This window comes from Sorghum bicolor, chromosome 1 (genome assembly GCF_000003195.3).
Source record: "Sorghum bicolor cultivar BTx623 chromosome 1, Sorghum_bicolor_NCBIv3, whole genome shotgun sequence".
In the NCBI taxonomy this organism is placed as follows: Eukaryota; Viridiplantae; Streptophyta; class Magnoliopsida; order Poales; family Poaceae; genus Sorghum; species Sorghum bicolor.
The window spans coordinates 10,864,316-10,880,878 of record NC_012870.2 but is presented as its reverse complement, the minus strand read 5'-3'; the positions used below and the strand labels follow the sequence as shown (position 1 = coordinate 10,880,878).

General features: G+C 40.2%; 1 protein-coding gene across 2 annotated transcripts; it reads right to left on the bottom strand.

Moving 5' to 3' along the window:
- On the bottom strand, positions 3,730-9,790 carry LOC8054172 (BEL1-like homeodomain protein 7). 2 transcript variants are annotated; one of them, XM_021465118.1, is made up of 6 exons: positions 9,279-9,790; positions 7,994-8,095; positions 6,425-7,370; positions 5,359-5,735; positions 5,218-5,278; positions 3,730-4,761 (listed from the first exon to the last, which is right to left on the bottom strand). In XM_021465118.1, exons 3-6 carry the CDS (start codon positions 7,265-7,267, stop codon positions 4,093-4,095), a joined length of 1,950 nt encoding a protein of 649 aa, XP_021320793.1. In that variant the 5' UTR covers positions 7,268-7,370; positions 7,994-8,095; positions 9,279-9,790; the 3' UTR covers positions 3,730-4,092. The 2 variants fall into 2 exon arrangements, with proteins under 2 accessions (XP_021320793.1, XP_021320799.1); XM_021465124.1 differs by lacking the exon at positions 9,279-9,790 and adding an exon at positions 8,792-9,023 and having other exon boundaries at positions 3,741-4,761.

Genomic DNA, 16,563 nt, shown 5'->3' with positions numbered 1-16,563 from the left:
AAGGCCAAAAGGGGGGGGGGGGGGGTTTCACGGCGGCATACACGGCCGTGCACACTCGAGTGCGGCTGGCCTGGTGCAGCCTACCCACTGTCCGTGTCTGTACTGTGGATGCTTGGACCATCTATTTGCATTGCACTGCATTGAACCAGGATGCACCAACCACAGGACCCGTTCAAACTCTCAGCCTATCTATTACTGCACACTGGCTCCCTCGGTATAGCTTCTCTTGGGGACTGCAACTGCGGCCTTGTTTAGTTCTGAAAAGTGAAAAGTTTTCGGTACTGTAGCACTTTCGTTTGTTTGTGACAAATATTATCCAATCATAGACTAACTAGGATCAAAAGATTCGTCTCGTGATTTACAGCTAAACTGTGTAATTAGTTTTTGTTTTCATCTATATTTAATGTTTCATGCAAGTGCTATAAGATTCGATGTGACGGGGAATTTTGAAAACTTTTTTGTTTTCAGGGTGAACTAAACAAGGCCATGCCATTGCTTGCTTGAATGCTTTCTCCTCCTCCTCCCGTTTATGTGTATGCGTGCCGGCCGGCGGGCCGGGGGCGACATGCACACCAGTACCGGTAGGCGCTAGCTGTAGCTGGTTGCCTCAGGCCTTTGTTTAGGCCCTCCAGAAAAATTTCGAGTATTTTCGTTTATTTGTGATAATTATTCCAACCATAGACTAACTAGGCTTAAAAGATTCGTCTCGTAAAATTTAACCAAACTGTGCAATTAGTTTTTATTTTTATCTATATTTAATACTCCATACATACATCTAAAGATTTGATGTGACGAGAAATCTTAAAAAATTTTAGGTTTTAGGGTGGAAGTAAACAAGGCCTTAGTTGAACCAAAAACAAAAAAAAAATTCAAGATTCAATGTCACATTGAATCTTACAACATATGCATGGTGCATTAAATATAGACAAAAACGAAAACTAATTGCACAGTTTGCCATAAATCACGAGATAAATCTTTTGAGCCTAGTTAGTCCATAATTGAATAATATTTGTCAAAAAAAACAAAAATGCTACAGTGTCGAAATCCAAAATATTTCCAGAACTAAACAAGGCCTCAGTTCCCAAAAAGTTTTGCCTAAAATTTTGGATTCTCCGTCATATCGAATCTTACGGCACATGCATGAAGTATTAAATATAAACGAAAACAAAAATTAATTATACAGTTTATCTGTAATTTATGAGACGAATCTATTGAGACTAATTAATCCATGATTGGATAGTATTTGTCAAATACAAACGAAAGTGCTACAGTACCCGAAATCCCAAAATTTTGCCAAATGAACGAGGAAAGTTTACAAGATTCTATATCACATTGAACCTTGTAATACATACATAAAGCATTAAATATAGATAAAAAATAACTAATTACACAGTTTATCTATAAATCGCGAGATAAATCGTTTAAGCCTAGTTAATCTATGATTGAACAATGTTTGTAAAATACAACAAAAATACTATGGTGTCAAAGTCTAAAAATATTTTGCATCTAAACACGCCTTTAGTTTCTTAAAAATAAAAAAACTTTTCAAGATTTCCCGTTACATTATGTTACGACATATGTATAAAACATTAAAAATAGATTAAAAATAGTTAATTACATAGTTTACGTACAACCGAAAGTGCCTCAGCCTGAGCAGTGTAGAATCTCAAGAAAAGGCCAGCCGGCCGGCCAGAGGGCCAGCAGTTCCCAGTTCAGAGCGACTGCACCGCCGTGTTGCAGCGCGTCGTAGCTGGCCAGGCTCAGGCTGCGGCAGCCCGTTGTTGCCTGTCCTGATCCATGGAAAGCCCAGAGCCTTTTTTCTGCGCGCCTGCAATTTCTCTTGCTGGACGCTGCAAGTTGGTTGGGGTGCACGGTGAGTACTATGCTCAAGAGCAAGCCTAATAAATAAGACTAAATATTTGACTATAAATTAAATTATATATAGTATTTGTATTTTATTTATCTATAAATTTTTTTATATCTATATCATATCTTCTGTTTCTTAATCCTTCTCACATTTATTTATTGTCAGAACTCATTGTATAGGCTCATGTTTTAAGCTTGTTTGCTTGCATGTGAGCTAAACTTTCTTTTCTTTCATCTCTTCTCTTCTCTTCTCTTTTCTACTCTCTCTATTCTAAATTATAAGTCGTTTTAATTTTTTGGCATATCAATTTTACTATTTATTTAGATATAACATATGTCCAGATACGTAGGTCTTGTTTAGTTTCGAAAACATTTTTGTTTTCGGAACTGTAGCACTTTCGTTTTTATTTGACAATATATTGTCCAATCATGGAGTAACTAGGCTTAAAAGATTCATCTCGTGATTTACAGATAAACTGTGCAATTAGTTTTTATTTTCATCTATATTTAGTCCTTCATGCATATACCGCAAGATTTGATGTGACGGAAAATCTTAAAAAGTTTTTTGTTTTTGAGGTGAACTAAACAAAGCCGTAGTAAAATCTATGTACCAAAAAAGTAAAAAACAACTTACAACTTGGAACGGATGGAGTACATCAATATTTACTTGGTTATAAGATTATTACTGTCCTTGCTCTAACATAGCTTGGCTTGGCTTCTTCAACTTAACAAGCCTGTTGTGTTGTGTTGTGTTGTGCTTGTACACGCTGTTGTTCAATTATACTCTCTTCATCACATAAAAAGTACTATATATTCTCACTTCCAAATAAGTTCGACATTTTTAATGTTGATCAAATATGTACCGTGTACGTCCTGTTCGCTTTGCTAACGTTGAATATATTTTTAAAATAAATTTTTTTAGAGTTATAGATGTTGTTTATACTTTGTATAAGCCTAATCAAACTCAGTATAAGATCCTATATGACACTCCTTTTTTGTAACCTGTAAGCATTTGGGCATGGCCATGGATGATGGAGTACGACGAGTACTGACCAACCAACACCTATCACATTCGATGGTCGTAGATAATACGGATGTGATGGATGATGAACACACCGACATCGACCGATCTAGGCAGAGAGCGAGGCAAACAGTAGTGGAAAGGAGTTAAGGAGTCTATAGTGGGGAGCTCGACCGTGCCAATGCTGATACTGATTGGACAGGTCCTAACAGAAGAGAGTGACCGATGCTGTTTGTTTTTGGGGAGCAGTGCGCTGCGCTACTCTTTCTGCTGCTTCAGGTGATAGCAAGCATGCATGATCCATCCATCTCTACAGTCACGTTCAAAACCAACCCTGCATGCAGTCTCCTGCTCGATTCGATTTGAGCTGCCCCACGTTTGACCACGCCACGCGCACGCACTTCCCATTTGAAGAAACCTGAATGAATATCTGCAGGTGCCGCTTGGAGTAATGGAGCATCAGACTGTAGCATCTCATAGCTGACTACAAATTTTTTTTTAGATGCGAGTTTAGTTTAGTTTCCCTTGCAAGACATACACAAAAGTTTCAAGAAAACATACTAGTATAAGAACACATATCGGCTCCAGTGAGAAGACAACTGTTCGGCAGGCTGTTTTTTTTGGTTGATGTTAATTTGTCGTGAGAGAAAAATATTATTTTATAATTGATCGATTTAGCAGATAAACTCAAAGGCACGTAGGCTCGGCATAATAAAAATAGAAATTGGCATTTCGAAACGGTCAGCATGCTTTAACTCACACTGCAGAGATTAAAGGTAAGAGAGAGCAGCTGGTCCCAACACCAGTGACATAAAGCTTGATGAAGGGTGCACTTGCAATCGAAGGCTGAAGATTCTCCTGCAACTTATTTCAACCACTTTTTTTGTTCAACAGCCTGCACAGTATATTACCTGGATCATAAGTGCTCATTACAGGTAAACCTATTTTTACAGCATGGCCCTTAAATACAAGTATTTTACACGTATAAATGTATTCCATCTTTACAGGATTTCTTTACCGCTATCACCCCCGCCCCCGCTAACTTTACATAACATTTACGCTATAATATACCTCCTCCCCTTCTGTACCCCAATTGCAACTACAGCTACAGTTCCACGCCTGAAAATTCAGTCCAGGCGTGTTATTCGTCCTGGCACTACAAATGGCAAATCTTTTCCCCGTGTTTTCCAGTGGTGAGCTGAAATTCAGGCCACGAAATCATGCATCAGAGGTGACGGCTCAAACCGCTGCCGTTGTTGTTGTTGTTGATCTATTTGGCTTGCCGAATCATACTCTGAAGATGTGGAGGCGACGTTGAGAGGAGCTGTGGCGTTGTAGATGTCTTGGTCTCGGACGCCGGGGAAGCCTGGCTGGGTGTTTGGTGGGACTGAAAGGCTGTTCTCGGCGTGCTGCAAACCCAGCGTCAGTGAGACGTTGTTGTTTCCGTACCTCCCAAACTCTGCCATGTGGTAAGCCATGAACCGCGCGCTCTCATCCGAGTGATGGGCGACGGCATCATGGAGAAAACCGCTGCCATCAGTTTCACCCGCTCTCTGGGCCTTCAGCATCAGGCTCATGAAGCTGTCATCGGGGTTGGCCTCGTTGTGGAAGCCGCCAGCTGGCGCTCCACTAAAGCTCATCATTCCACCAACGCTGGCTTTGGATTCGTCAAGCTGGCTGGTTTGGCAAACCTGGCTTGTCGAGGTCTTCAGGTCCTCCTTTTCTTCCGAAGATGGTGCTTTGTCCCTGTTTCGCTGCCCATTGTCAGAGGAAGAGTTGGAGTCTAGCTCTGCCTCACCAATCTCTTCTTTGTACATGTCTTCGATCATTGGCTTCCACAGCCGGACACGGGCATTGATGAACCAATTTGAAATCTAGAGGAGAACAGTACATATGAATTTCAGTAAATATCTCTTCCATTATTCGATACAGAATACAAACTACTAAAAGGACAGTAGGCCATCAGATCAAATACCAACAGAATTAGTGTGTGTTGTCCTGGAAAAGAGCAACTGCAGAGTTTATTTTAAAGTTTTTGTCGATGGAACAAAATTTAAGATGTAAAGACTAGTTGAGATTTGTACAGATATATATTACACATGCAGATAAGCAACAGCCCTGCACCATGTAGAATATGTTTGCAGCATAATAATATACAGTTCAAACGACCTAAATTAGTTCTTTTTAAACAATTTAAATTAGTTCTTTCAAAACATACCCATTGATTTTAAAATTACTAAGGGCATGCCAATGATTTGCAAAATTGATGCGGTAGCTAGTCTCCCTACTAGCTAATAAGAGAAAACATATCTTAAACAAATAGAAAATACCTGACTTCTTGTTAACCCAGTTTGTCTCGATAACATTATCTTTTCGGAATCTTTTGGATACCTAAGAGTATCAGAGTGTCATGAGAACAAATGAAAAAAAAGGGGTGATTGAACATATCTTAGCTGAACGGAAAAACATACGGGTGAAGGAAGTGTTCAAAAAGCCAAGCCCGGAGAATCGAGACTGAATTTTCAGGTAGTCCCCTCTGTGGCCTCCAAGCATTTTGCTGTAGCATACCATACTGTTGGAAAGCTCGCTGTTGCCTTATTTGCTGATCGATATAACGAAGGCGAGTTAGTTTGCCCTCTTTGCCAGATGTAGTGTCATCCTCTCCAAGTTTCTTCCGGATAACACTAATTTGATCATTGATAGCATCCTTTAGACATCGGAAATGCCGTGAGATTGTCTGGAGGGCAACTGCGGTATAAGGCTTGGCAGCTCCAGAACCAGCAACCATATCGAACGATGACATTACAAGTTGCATCTGATGATAATAGTGTTTGTACTTTCGATCCACCTGAAAGAAAAATTCAATTTGATCTTAAAAATTCAGACATACTCTGATCGATCCCATGTTAAGACCAATTTTGTATTGCTGAGGAAAAAAATTATTTATGCACCCATCTGAAATTTCAATGGGGTAACGTGACCTGCATTTGGTGGTGATCTTGTCCTGAATAACAGTTTTATGGATACAGCTGTTCCTATTCCAAATATGCCGATTGCTTGTTTGGAGGAACTTTAGTTAAAAAACAATGCTAGACTCACCTAAACTAACAACTTTTGACCAGTCCTCCCAGCTTTTTCAAGAACTCAACTTGTGAAGCCCATGGAGCTGAACCATTGTAAATGACCTTTGGATCAGGAACCAACTATTTGACTCAGTATTTAGGCCACAACTCAAACAGAACTGATGGGGTTGGGATTCCTCAATTATTTTTCTAAGAACAGAAGGCAGAAAATGGAGTTGACTTCAGACATGAGAAAAAGTAATATGCAGTCGTCCCTAGATAAAGTATTAGTTTATCAAAATTCATACCAGAATATCAAAATGATTAGAGGTGAAACTAATCTTTGCAAACAAGTCTATCGATCTTCATGTGGATTTACCTCTACACTCGATAGTGACAAATCTAGCAAAAGCAAACATTATAATATGTAGATTTGGTTTTTAATGGTAAGGTACAAGTGCAGTAAAACACACACCTCGTCTAACATTGCCATAAGTTTCGCCATCTTATTCTGGAGCTCTTGTTTCTCAGCAGTTGAAAGCTCAGCTGCTGCATTGGCACCAGACTCTTGTGGATCGGAAGATACTCCATCACTTTTAGTCCCCCCATCAGTCTCTTTTCCATCTGCCTTTCCTGCTTCAGCAGGGCCTTTATCTGTTTTCTGTTTAACACTCTTCCAAACACTGACAATCTCATCAAGCAACTCCTGTGCTGCCTTCAGATACTTAGAGTTCCGGATTGCCTGTGAGGCCTCAGACTGCATATTCTTCATTCTGTTGTCATCACCCTGGTAAGAATTTGGTGTCAGTAAATCTTGCTTTGCAGACCAGTATGGATAGGAAGGCGCCAAGATATGCGTATTGAGGCTCAGAGACAGCCCTTGGCCTGGTGCTGATGGAACACTTGAGTTGTGGTTGTTTAACATGCCAAACTCAAGTTGTGCAGTGCTATGGGCATCATTGTGGATGAGATCACTGCCACTGCTGTGTGCTCCATCCATCAAATGCATCAACATCTCATTTCTCATATCTTTCAAAGGACCAAAAGAGCGCTGCTCTGTGAGTGAAGTACTCATGTTAGTAGCTTCATTGGATGATGAATCATGCGACATTGCTGAAGGATGACCAGTAAGTTCCATGAAATTCTGCTGAGGCTGCACAATTCCACTAAATTCTGTATAAGGCCCAGAAGATGCATTGTTTGGATAAAGGAAGTTCCCTAGGGCTGATGGCACCGGATATGATGCATTGCCTGACTCTGTTGAGTACATTGTTTGTGAATCTCTTTCACTACCAGGGCTCGAGTAATAAGTAGCCATATCCCAACTTTGACGACTCAGTTGTCAAGATTAGTGCAAAGGCATAGGCAAGTGCGGAGAAGCAATTACAGAGCCCTCGGAACCAATATTTTTTCTGACTTGCCTGCACTTTGGGAAATGGAAACAGTTAGTACAAAATTCAATAAATTATTAAGGAACTATTCTGTAAATATAGAGCAATATAGCAGATGACAAAACAGAACTTTCATGCAATGTAAAATAATAGGGAAAGGCCTCCAAGAAAAGGTAGGGTGAAAGAGCTAAACCATAAACTGGTTCTGTCACTTTTACAGAGGTAAAATCATCAAAGAGACAAAGACTGCACACAAAGGCCAGTCACTAGTGTGAGACCCAGGGCTAGACCCTCAGTTTTGGCAGTAGTTATCACTTCTTGTTCTTTTCTCTAACATTTCTGGAGAACAAACAGACCCATCATATGGAAAAATATAACTGACAAGGTAAGGCACTGGTTTGGGACCAATATGTGGTACAGGTGGTCCTTCATCCATGACATTAGCTAAGTTGTTGGCTTTTTGCTCTCCCTTACAAAGAGGATGAGAATGTGGTTGAGAATTCCTTCAGTTCACCAAAATAATGCAGCCATTCAAGGCGCTCAACCAGAAATTCCATTCTATAACACAGAGGCAAATTGCAAGATTGCTGACAGAATTTGATTTCGAGGAGGGAAAGTTTTTTGAACAAGAAATGCTTGTAAGATATCAATACCTTTTTCAATCGCTTGGCTGATGACCGAAGTGCACGCTAGGCTTATTAGAGCTCCTTCACCAGCTCGCACGCCAGTAGAATGAATACTTCTGCAGAATCACTCTGAAAGAAGAGATGAAATAGCATGAGATCTCTAGCTCGAAACTACCTAGAAGAGACGGGGATGCTTCACTGGTCGTGTGCAGCTGTAATTTTCACTTTTTTTTTAATGATATGAAAGAGGTGAGGCAGGGAGAAATGTCCTAGGCAAAACTTTGTTTTCACAGACAATGAAAATAAGAGAGCACTTCAACTCGGACAACAAGAAAAAAAGGAGCTGATAATTCCATCACATAAAGTATATAACATAGTAATTAGGGGAGTAATACAACACAAGAGCCACCTCCAGAAAAGAAATGAGGAGAATGATCGGAAGAAAAGAAAAGGAACTGTGCTTTAAGAGCATGGCTTTCCTGCAGGCATCCAAGGAGATAAAAGAAAAGATTCAAGAATCCACAGCAAATCCAAAAGGGCTCCACCGCAATCAAGCTCAATTCTATCATACCCGCAAAAAGAAACCTCTAGCGGTAGCTGACGAAGCAACTAGAAACTCTGAACTGTGCAATATCAAACGACAATAATCAAGCTGCCAAGCACCACCGAGACAAGCAGAATTCAAGAAATTAAGCAAGAATTCTGAGCCCAGGTGAAGAAGAGGGGGATGATTTCTCCGAGCACACACATAGAAAAAAAAAACTCAAGAATTTTGAGGTCGGAAGGTAAATGAGGACCACGAATTCAGCAGCCTGAGCTCCATACCTGCACTTCCACAGGAAAGGCAACTCAACAAAACCGCAAGAACCCCAAACCGCAGGAATTTCCCGATGAAGCTCTCAAAGCTACAGATCCCCAAGCCAACTCAAGAAACCCGCGGACACCAAGAAACTTCCCAGAATTCAGAGAGACCAGGTATCCCCCCAGAGCCCTCAAGAATCAAGAAAACCCTGTGCTCTAGCACAAGCAGCATATAATTGAGAGGAGACCAACCAATCATTGGGGTCATAACAGCACCCATGGGAACCAAAAGGATTGGTTGCACCCACCGAAATCGGACGAGCCACAATTCTAGAAGCAGAGAAGAGCAAGAGCCGGCGCAAGCAAGCAAGCAAACCGAATCATGTAACCGGGGAATATGCGGCAAGAGAATTTCTGTCACTCCTGCTGGTGGTGCTGCAACCAACAGGCAGGAGGAGCCAATGATGCGAAGGCGATTGGTTGATTAAGCAATAGGAAAATGGAGGCAGACCTGATGGTGTGCTCCTCGTGGGGAGCATGGCAAGACGGCAGGGATTGCTGTCACCAGACCCGAGCCGACGGTCAGCCTTGGGAGGAGGGGCGGTGAGGTGATGAGGAGTTGAGAGGGGAGAAGAAGAGAGGAGAAAGAAACCCAACCCCCTCCCTCCCTCCCAGTATGGGGACAAAATCAGATCCCAAGATAACAACACCAAAAGGAAAAGAAGAGGAGAGACCTCTCTCTCTCGGCTCTGCTATTTCTTCTTCTTCCTCCTCTTTCCTGCCCCCAGAATAAAGAATTCCTACACCACCCACTAGCTGCAACAAACAACAGCACCCAATATAAAAATAATTGGAGGGCCTGCTAGAGAAAAGCTGTTTCTCCCCTCCTCCTCCTGCATCTTTGATTATTGTTTGCTGCTGGACTGCTGGTGATGGTTGATTATTGTCGTGGAGGATGGAGGATTATTGGGTGGGGTTGGGGGGGTTTGCGGGGTTTAAACCTACTCAACTCAACTTGGGCAGGTTGGATGGAGGGACTTGGCTGTGTGTCCACCACAACTTCCGGTTGCTTCTTTCTTCACGATAACGCGTACTGACATGGGCCGTTCTTATTCGCCATACACCCCAATTATGCGGCTATTCTATTGGTCATAGGTGAGTACGCTTAAAATTAAAGCTTGTGGTGTACCAACTCAGCCTTTTTGTTAGCTCCTCCTTCCTCTCCTCTCCTCTCCTCTCTTGGGTACATCACCCCTTCGGCTCAGCTGCTATACTAGTCCTAGTTTAATTGATGCTGTACAAGTAGCATCATCTATAGTAGTAAAGCTCAAAATTATCCAGTTTAATGATGTACAGGTAGTATCATCTATAGTACTAGTAGTAAAGCTCAAATATACGGAAGATATTACCTAGCGAAGAACTAGCCATCCTTTTTGAATTGTTATAAGCAGAAGAATTGGCATGCGATTTCGAGAAATTGGAGCCAGATGTGGCACTGTTTCTTTATGTAATATACCTTGCGATCGTCAGTAATCCACCGTGCTCTGCCAAAATGGCGCTCGTTTATCGCCGGCGCCAAAACGGCATCCAGTCCGCCCTCCTGTGACCGGAACGCCGCCGTGGGCCAACGGCATCCAAATCCAATCCAGCCGTGACATTTCCGATGCCCCTCTGCACGGAACTCCTGACCAGCTTGAATAATTGGAGCCCTCTTCTTCATCCTTCCGTTCCCCCAATTGGACCCCCCCACGCTCATGACCGGACGGCTGATGCAAACGCGCCAACGTCTTCCTGCGCGTGCTCGACGACCCACCAACGCTGCTGCAGGTTCGCAAGTACAGAGATCTCACGGTCGCGGATTTTTGTTGGGGGATTGCTTGACAAGCTGCAGGCAGATTTCCGAGGAATCCATCGATCAAAATAATCCTGGTACCTGCGCTCCCGGCCCTCCAGCGGCACGTGACGCATCCCCGCGGTGATGCTTCGCCGGAGCAGAGGCCTGGCCAGGTCGCATCCGGCGGGAGCCGCTTGGCCGCGATGGGTCTGGTCGGCTGGCTCCCGGCATTGCGCTGGACCTGGACGGGGATCGTGGGAGGGAGTGGAGTGGAGTGGAGCACTCCTTCTCCCGGCCTTGCCGCTTGCGGATGGGACGTGGACGACGTGAGGGCCCGGCGTCCGGCGAGGAGGTCACGACGGCCGCGACGGGAAGGTGAGTGAGAAACTGAGAAGGGGATCAAGGGACACGAGCACACGGCGCCGCGCCACGCCGCCTCGGCCGGGTTGGGGGCGTGGGCGTCGTGCTCGTGCCATGTGGTCGAGCCGGACCATTTCGCGGGCAGGCGCTAGCGGGTGTGCTTGGGATTTTGTGTACTCTGTCTGTGAGTGTGTGCTTCTCTTGAACATCAAGACGACGTCATACGGAGTAAAAACGGAATAATGGGTTTTTGTAGTTTTGTTGTAGCTCAGTCTCGTGAAATTTATTAGGACGGGACTATTTTTTTTCATAGCTCTAAAATCATACTTTCTCCATTTTTCAAATTATAGTTTGTTTAACTTATGTCACAAATCGGATTTCTTTGATTTTAATCAAGACAATTTTACATTTCCGTGTCCAAATGAATGCACTAGCAAGACACTCTGGGTCGAGAATTTGATGAAGCTAGTTTGATTTGCAGGTATTGATGCATTTTATTAAAAAAGTAGTTAAAATTTAGAGAAGTTTAACTTAGGGTCTAAGTTTTTTTTTGTCAAACACTTATATTCCTTCTCTCATAAAGATATAAGTTGAGATGAAGCTAAAAAAAACTTGTCCTAGCTCTCTTCCTCATTTTTCTCACTCATACATGCATAAACTTGTTTGTAAAACTGTTTTACCATACAGTTTTTCAAAATAACTCATCTTTATCTAAAAAGTTACTCACAAAGTTATTTTTTTAATAAAATAAAATAGTTTTACTAGTGAAACTGAATTGTGTCAAACAGCACAATAATGGATTAGTAGTGTAGAGTCCGTTTTATTCCTCCTCGTGGTACCATGTCCGGATCTCAAGTTGAGAACATCATCCACAATTTCAAAACGCTCGTGCACGTGATTGCGAATAAAAGGACATCTTTTTCCCGAACACGACATCAACTCGCATCAACGAACGAAGAAAATCGTTTTAATTAGGCAGAAACGCCGTAGGTGGAAGGATGGCTGGCTCGCGCCGCGCCTGCTAAATTTCCACCCGTTTATTCGTCCCAGCAATTAATGGCGCCCGCGCCCACGATTCGGCGACATCTAGCGCCGAGATACGCAGGATCGGCGAATCGGTCGAGGACAAAGACATGGGCAGGGGATTTATCGCATGTGACATCCAACTCCCCCCATGACAAACACTCCAGTGTGCAGTGGTGGGGGACCTCAAATACCCCACAAAAATGCTACACTCACAGTCACAAGTCACAAGACATTTTGAGAAAAGAAGTGTAAAGCTACTGTATACTCCCTCTATACTAAAAAATATAAAGTTGTGTTGGACAAAATTTAGATCAAACATTGGAAATATAAACCATTAATAAATTTTAAATTATTGAGTTTGAAAATAAAAAAAAACCATATGAACATATTTGTTTCGAAAAATACTTTTATAAAAATATACATATCTTACTTTTTGATAAATACTTTTTATAAAAATAAGAAGTCAAAGTTATACTTGGAAGACCATGTGACTGTCCAAAATGACTTTTTTTAGTACGAAGGGAGTATATTTTCTCCCTCATTGGAATTAGGAGTATATACAAGGTTTATTTTGTTTCATGATTGCTTTAGGGCAAGTCTTTTATCATGATTACTTTCGCATGATTTTTTTTACAAAAGAAATTTGATAAGATTCGTATCCATCCTAAATTATAAGTTATTCTAATTTTTTAAGAGTCAAAGCATCTCAAATTTGACTAAATATATATATAATAAAGTAATAATATTTATGATGTCCAATAAGTATCATTAGATTATTCATCAATTATATTTTTATAGTATATCTATTTAACGTCATAAATATTTATAATTTTTTCTTTGATTTTGGTTAAAATTGAGATGCTTTGACTCTCTAAAAAGGTTGGAATAACTTAATAATTTAGAAAGGAGGGAGTACTTGCGTGTAATTGTAATTTTGTATCACGCGAATACAAAAAAGTAGTCATTGTTCAAAATCTTGTCCTGATGAAATAGAAAGGGTAAAGTTAAAAATCTCAACATCTGTTTAGAACCAAGGAGATCCACAAAATAAATCGCTAGAAGCAAATCAAAAGAGCGTACTTCCTATCGGAATATCAACTGAAGCTTCAACTACAGTGGCAAGAGGTTTTGAACTTTTGTGGTTGATATGCATATTCATATGCACAATATTCATATTATGATGTACCCTTCTGCCCTTGTGATACACTTCCTTCGTCCTAGAATACAGTGTATTATTGCTATTCTCAGACAAAATAAAAGAGAAGATAATAGACGCATGTACCACTCATTTAACTTCCTAATTTATTGAAATTTGATCTTATTTTCCATGGTAAAAGGATGGAATCTATGTTTATTTATAGAAAATATGGTAAACACTAAATTACTTTCATTATTTAAGTATAAGAGAGAATAAAATAAAAAGGAAGCAGCAAATCATGTATTTTTATTTAAGTAAATATTATATTCTTGTTCCCTAAATATACTATATTTGGGACACATCTCAAATGCCAGAATGCATAGTAGTATACTGAAACATTTAAAAATTATACCTAAATATAAGGAATTTTGAGGTGGAAGAATAATTTTGGACTAAATAGGTACACAAATTTGGTGGACATTGTATTTTGCTTCATTTATGAAGCAACTTCCCTTTTACAATTACATAGATGACAACATCTATATACAGTATGTGGGAATTAAATTGACTAGAAACTAATACTGTAGTACGTACGTTTTTTATTCAGTCTAAATCTGTCTTAAAATCTTAATGTGAAGGGGTACATATAGAAGTTATGGAGAAATAAGTTGTCTTATGTGGTCCATAGCCTGCGGTACTCCATTGCGCAATTGCTTGGGTCCACAGCGAACGAGCAAGCTTCCTTTGTGGGAAGAGTATGTAGGGTGGGAGGTCGTCAGTGTTCAGCTTACAAAGATGGATGAACGGCGGCGTTGCAACAGGCACAAACCATGTTGATGGATTTATCTAGGGCCATGGATCGCTTTGGTATTTTTTAATTAAATTTTATGGATCCAAACGCGCATAAACACACCACATGTACTTTTTTTTACGCACACATAAACCTTACATTATGAGTACTAAGCCCGAGCAAAATACCGATACTCATTACCCGTACCAAAATCCAGACCCGAATACCCAATCCTAAATTCGGATAGCGATTTTGATTACCCGAAATTAATTTTGATAATTCAGGCAGGTAATATCCCCCGGTACCCAAACTACCAAATATTTTGTTTATGTCTTTGTATTTATCATGTGTTGTTAGTTGAGCATTTGAATTTATCAATTTATTAGAATATAATTCTCTCTATTTGAATAAGTGACTATAATATATTATTCTCTACAAAATGGTATTGAAATTTATATAAATTGTTGTTGAAATTATATATAGATTACTACTGAAATTTTATGTAATTTGTTGTTTTTTTAATAAATTTGGGTATATCGGGAATACCTGAACCCGAATTATCAAGTACCCAAAATTGCGGGTAATGTTTTTCGAGACTAATATAAGGTAGCAGTTTTCATTACCCAAATTTTAAATTACCCGACCCGAAAAAATCGGATAACCCGAACTCTCAGCCTTAGTACCTCCCTAATACTAAATGGATAAGTCTCGAGACTAACAAAGTGAACTCATTAGTGTTAATAGCTAACAACAAAAATTAGCAAGTGAGAACCCAAACAAATTTGTTTACTATATATTAGTTGGGGCTGTGAAAATTAGTTCAATGGCAAGCAGAGGAGTGCTAATAGTTCATATGCACCTCGACCAACTATCCAACCGCACGTAGAAAAATACTGCTAATCATTGAACCCTAGTTAGTAGTGCTCACATCCTACTCCGAGCTACTCTAGCTCTAACTCCACTCAATTGTAATTCCCCTTGCTCCTTAGGGCACTCACAATGCAGACTCTATCATAGAGTCTAAAGTTATTTATTACCTCAAACAATGTGGACATGGAGTCTAAATAAGACTTGGAGTTTTATTTTTTCTACCTCTTTCTTCAATAAATATGCTGCCACATCAGCAAAATACCATAAATAATGTGTAATTAAGTGTCTTGGACTCTGTGATAGAGTCTTGCATTGTGAGTGCCCTTATATACTAATTTCGACGTTCTGTAACCATACCATTATTTTTCGGCTTCGGCTCTAGCTCCAACTCGACATCGCTGCCATGGATTGGCCATCTGTCACTCCTTCCACGATATGGACCTCGTTGTGGTAGAGAGAGGTGTTGGGGGTGGACCTCAGCTATGCAGAAAGATGGCATGGGCAAACACGGGCGGATCCAGGCCTGGGGCTGCTCGGGCTGCAGCCTGGGGCACGGCTTAGAAATCTCTTTAACAGTTTATTTATCTAGCCCAAGATAATCGATGAAAATATAAATTTAGCTCTACCTAATGTGTTCTAAAAATATCTTACACGGCCTTGTTTACTTCCACTCCAAAATCCAAAATTTTTTCAAAATTCTCTCTTACATCGAATCTTTAGACGCATGCATGAAATATTAAATATAGACGAAAATAAAAACTAATTGCACAGTTTGGTCGAAATTTACGAGACAAATTTTTTAAGCCTAGTTAGTCTATGGTTAGATAATAATTACCACAAACAAACAAAAGTGTTACAGTGTCGCGAAATTTTTTCGCTCAGGAACTAAACACGGCCTTGAGAGTTAATTGGTGGGTATCAATTTTTTTAGCTCCCTATACACGTAGGTCTAGGCTGTGTGTTTAGTTTCTGAAGATAAAAATTCCATGACACTGTAGCACTTTCGTTTATTTATGGTAATTATTATCCAATCATAAACTAACTAAGCTTAAAAGATTTGTCTGGTAAATTTCGACTAAATTGTGTAATTAGTTTTTATTTTCGTCTATATTTAATACTCTATGCATACGTCTAAAGATTCGATATGATAGAGAATCTTGAAAAATTTTAGATTTTAGGGTGGAATTAAACAAAGCCCTAAAATGCGCGATACTTTCGTTTGATTCTAGGGTGAGCAAACGTTGGAAACGTTGTTTGATAGCGCTCATCTTGTCAGGTAGAGACGGAACACTACTAAACAGAGCTTTAGCTAGCACTCGATCCAAACAAAACCTAAAAAGTCAACAAAGCCAAAAGTTTGTTTTTAGCTGCGTTTATGTATTTATTACCTGATGTTCAGTTAAACAATTCAGCGAAGAGGCGTACCACTGCTGTAGACAAACAGGTCTCAACGAAGTTAAATTGACTTTAATTAAGAAGTTCATTATGACAAGTTGACTTTATGTAATTTGAATGACTTTTTGCAAGTTATGGGGACAAATAGACACATCATGCGTCCAACCGCCAACCTAAAAGTAATGATGGTCCAATTTTTTCTCAAGGGAATATCATAAGATTCCTTGACAACATTAGAAAAAAAGGTTTCTTTTCCATCAAAATACCCAAAGAAGAATTTCCACAGCTTTAGCTAGCATATGTTTCTATCAAAAAAATGGCTAATTAAGATCCTACTAATCCATCCATCAAAATTAAAGTTTAGCCCCAAGCACCCAATGTGT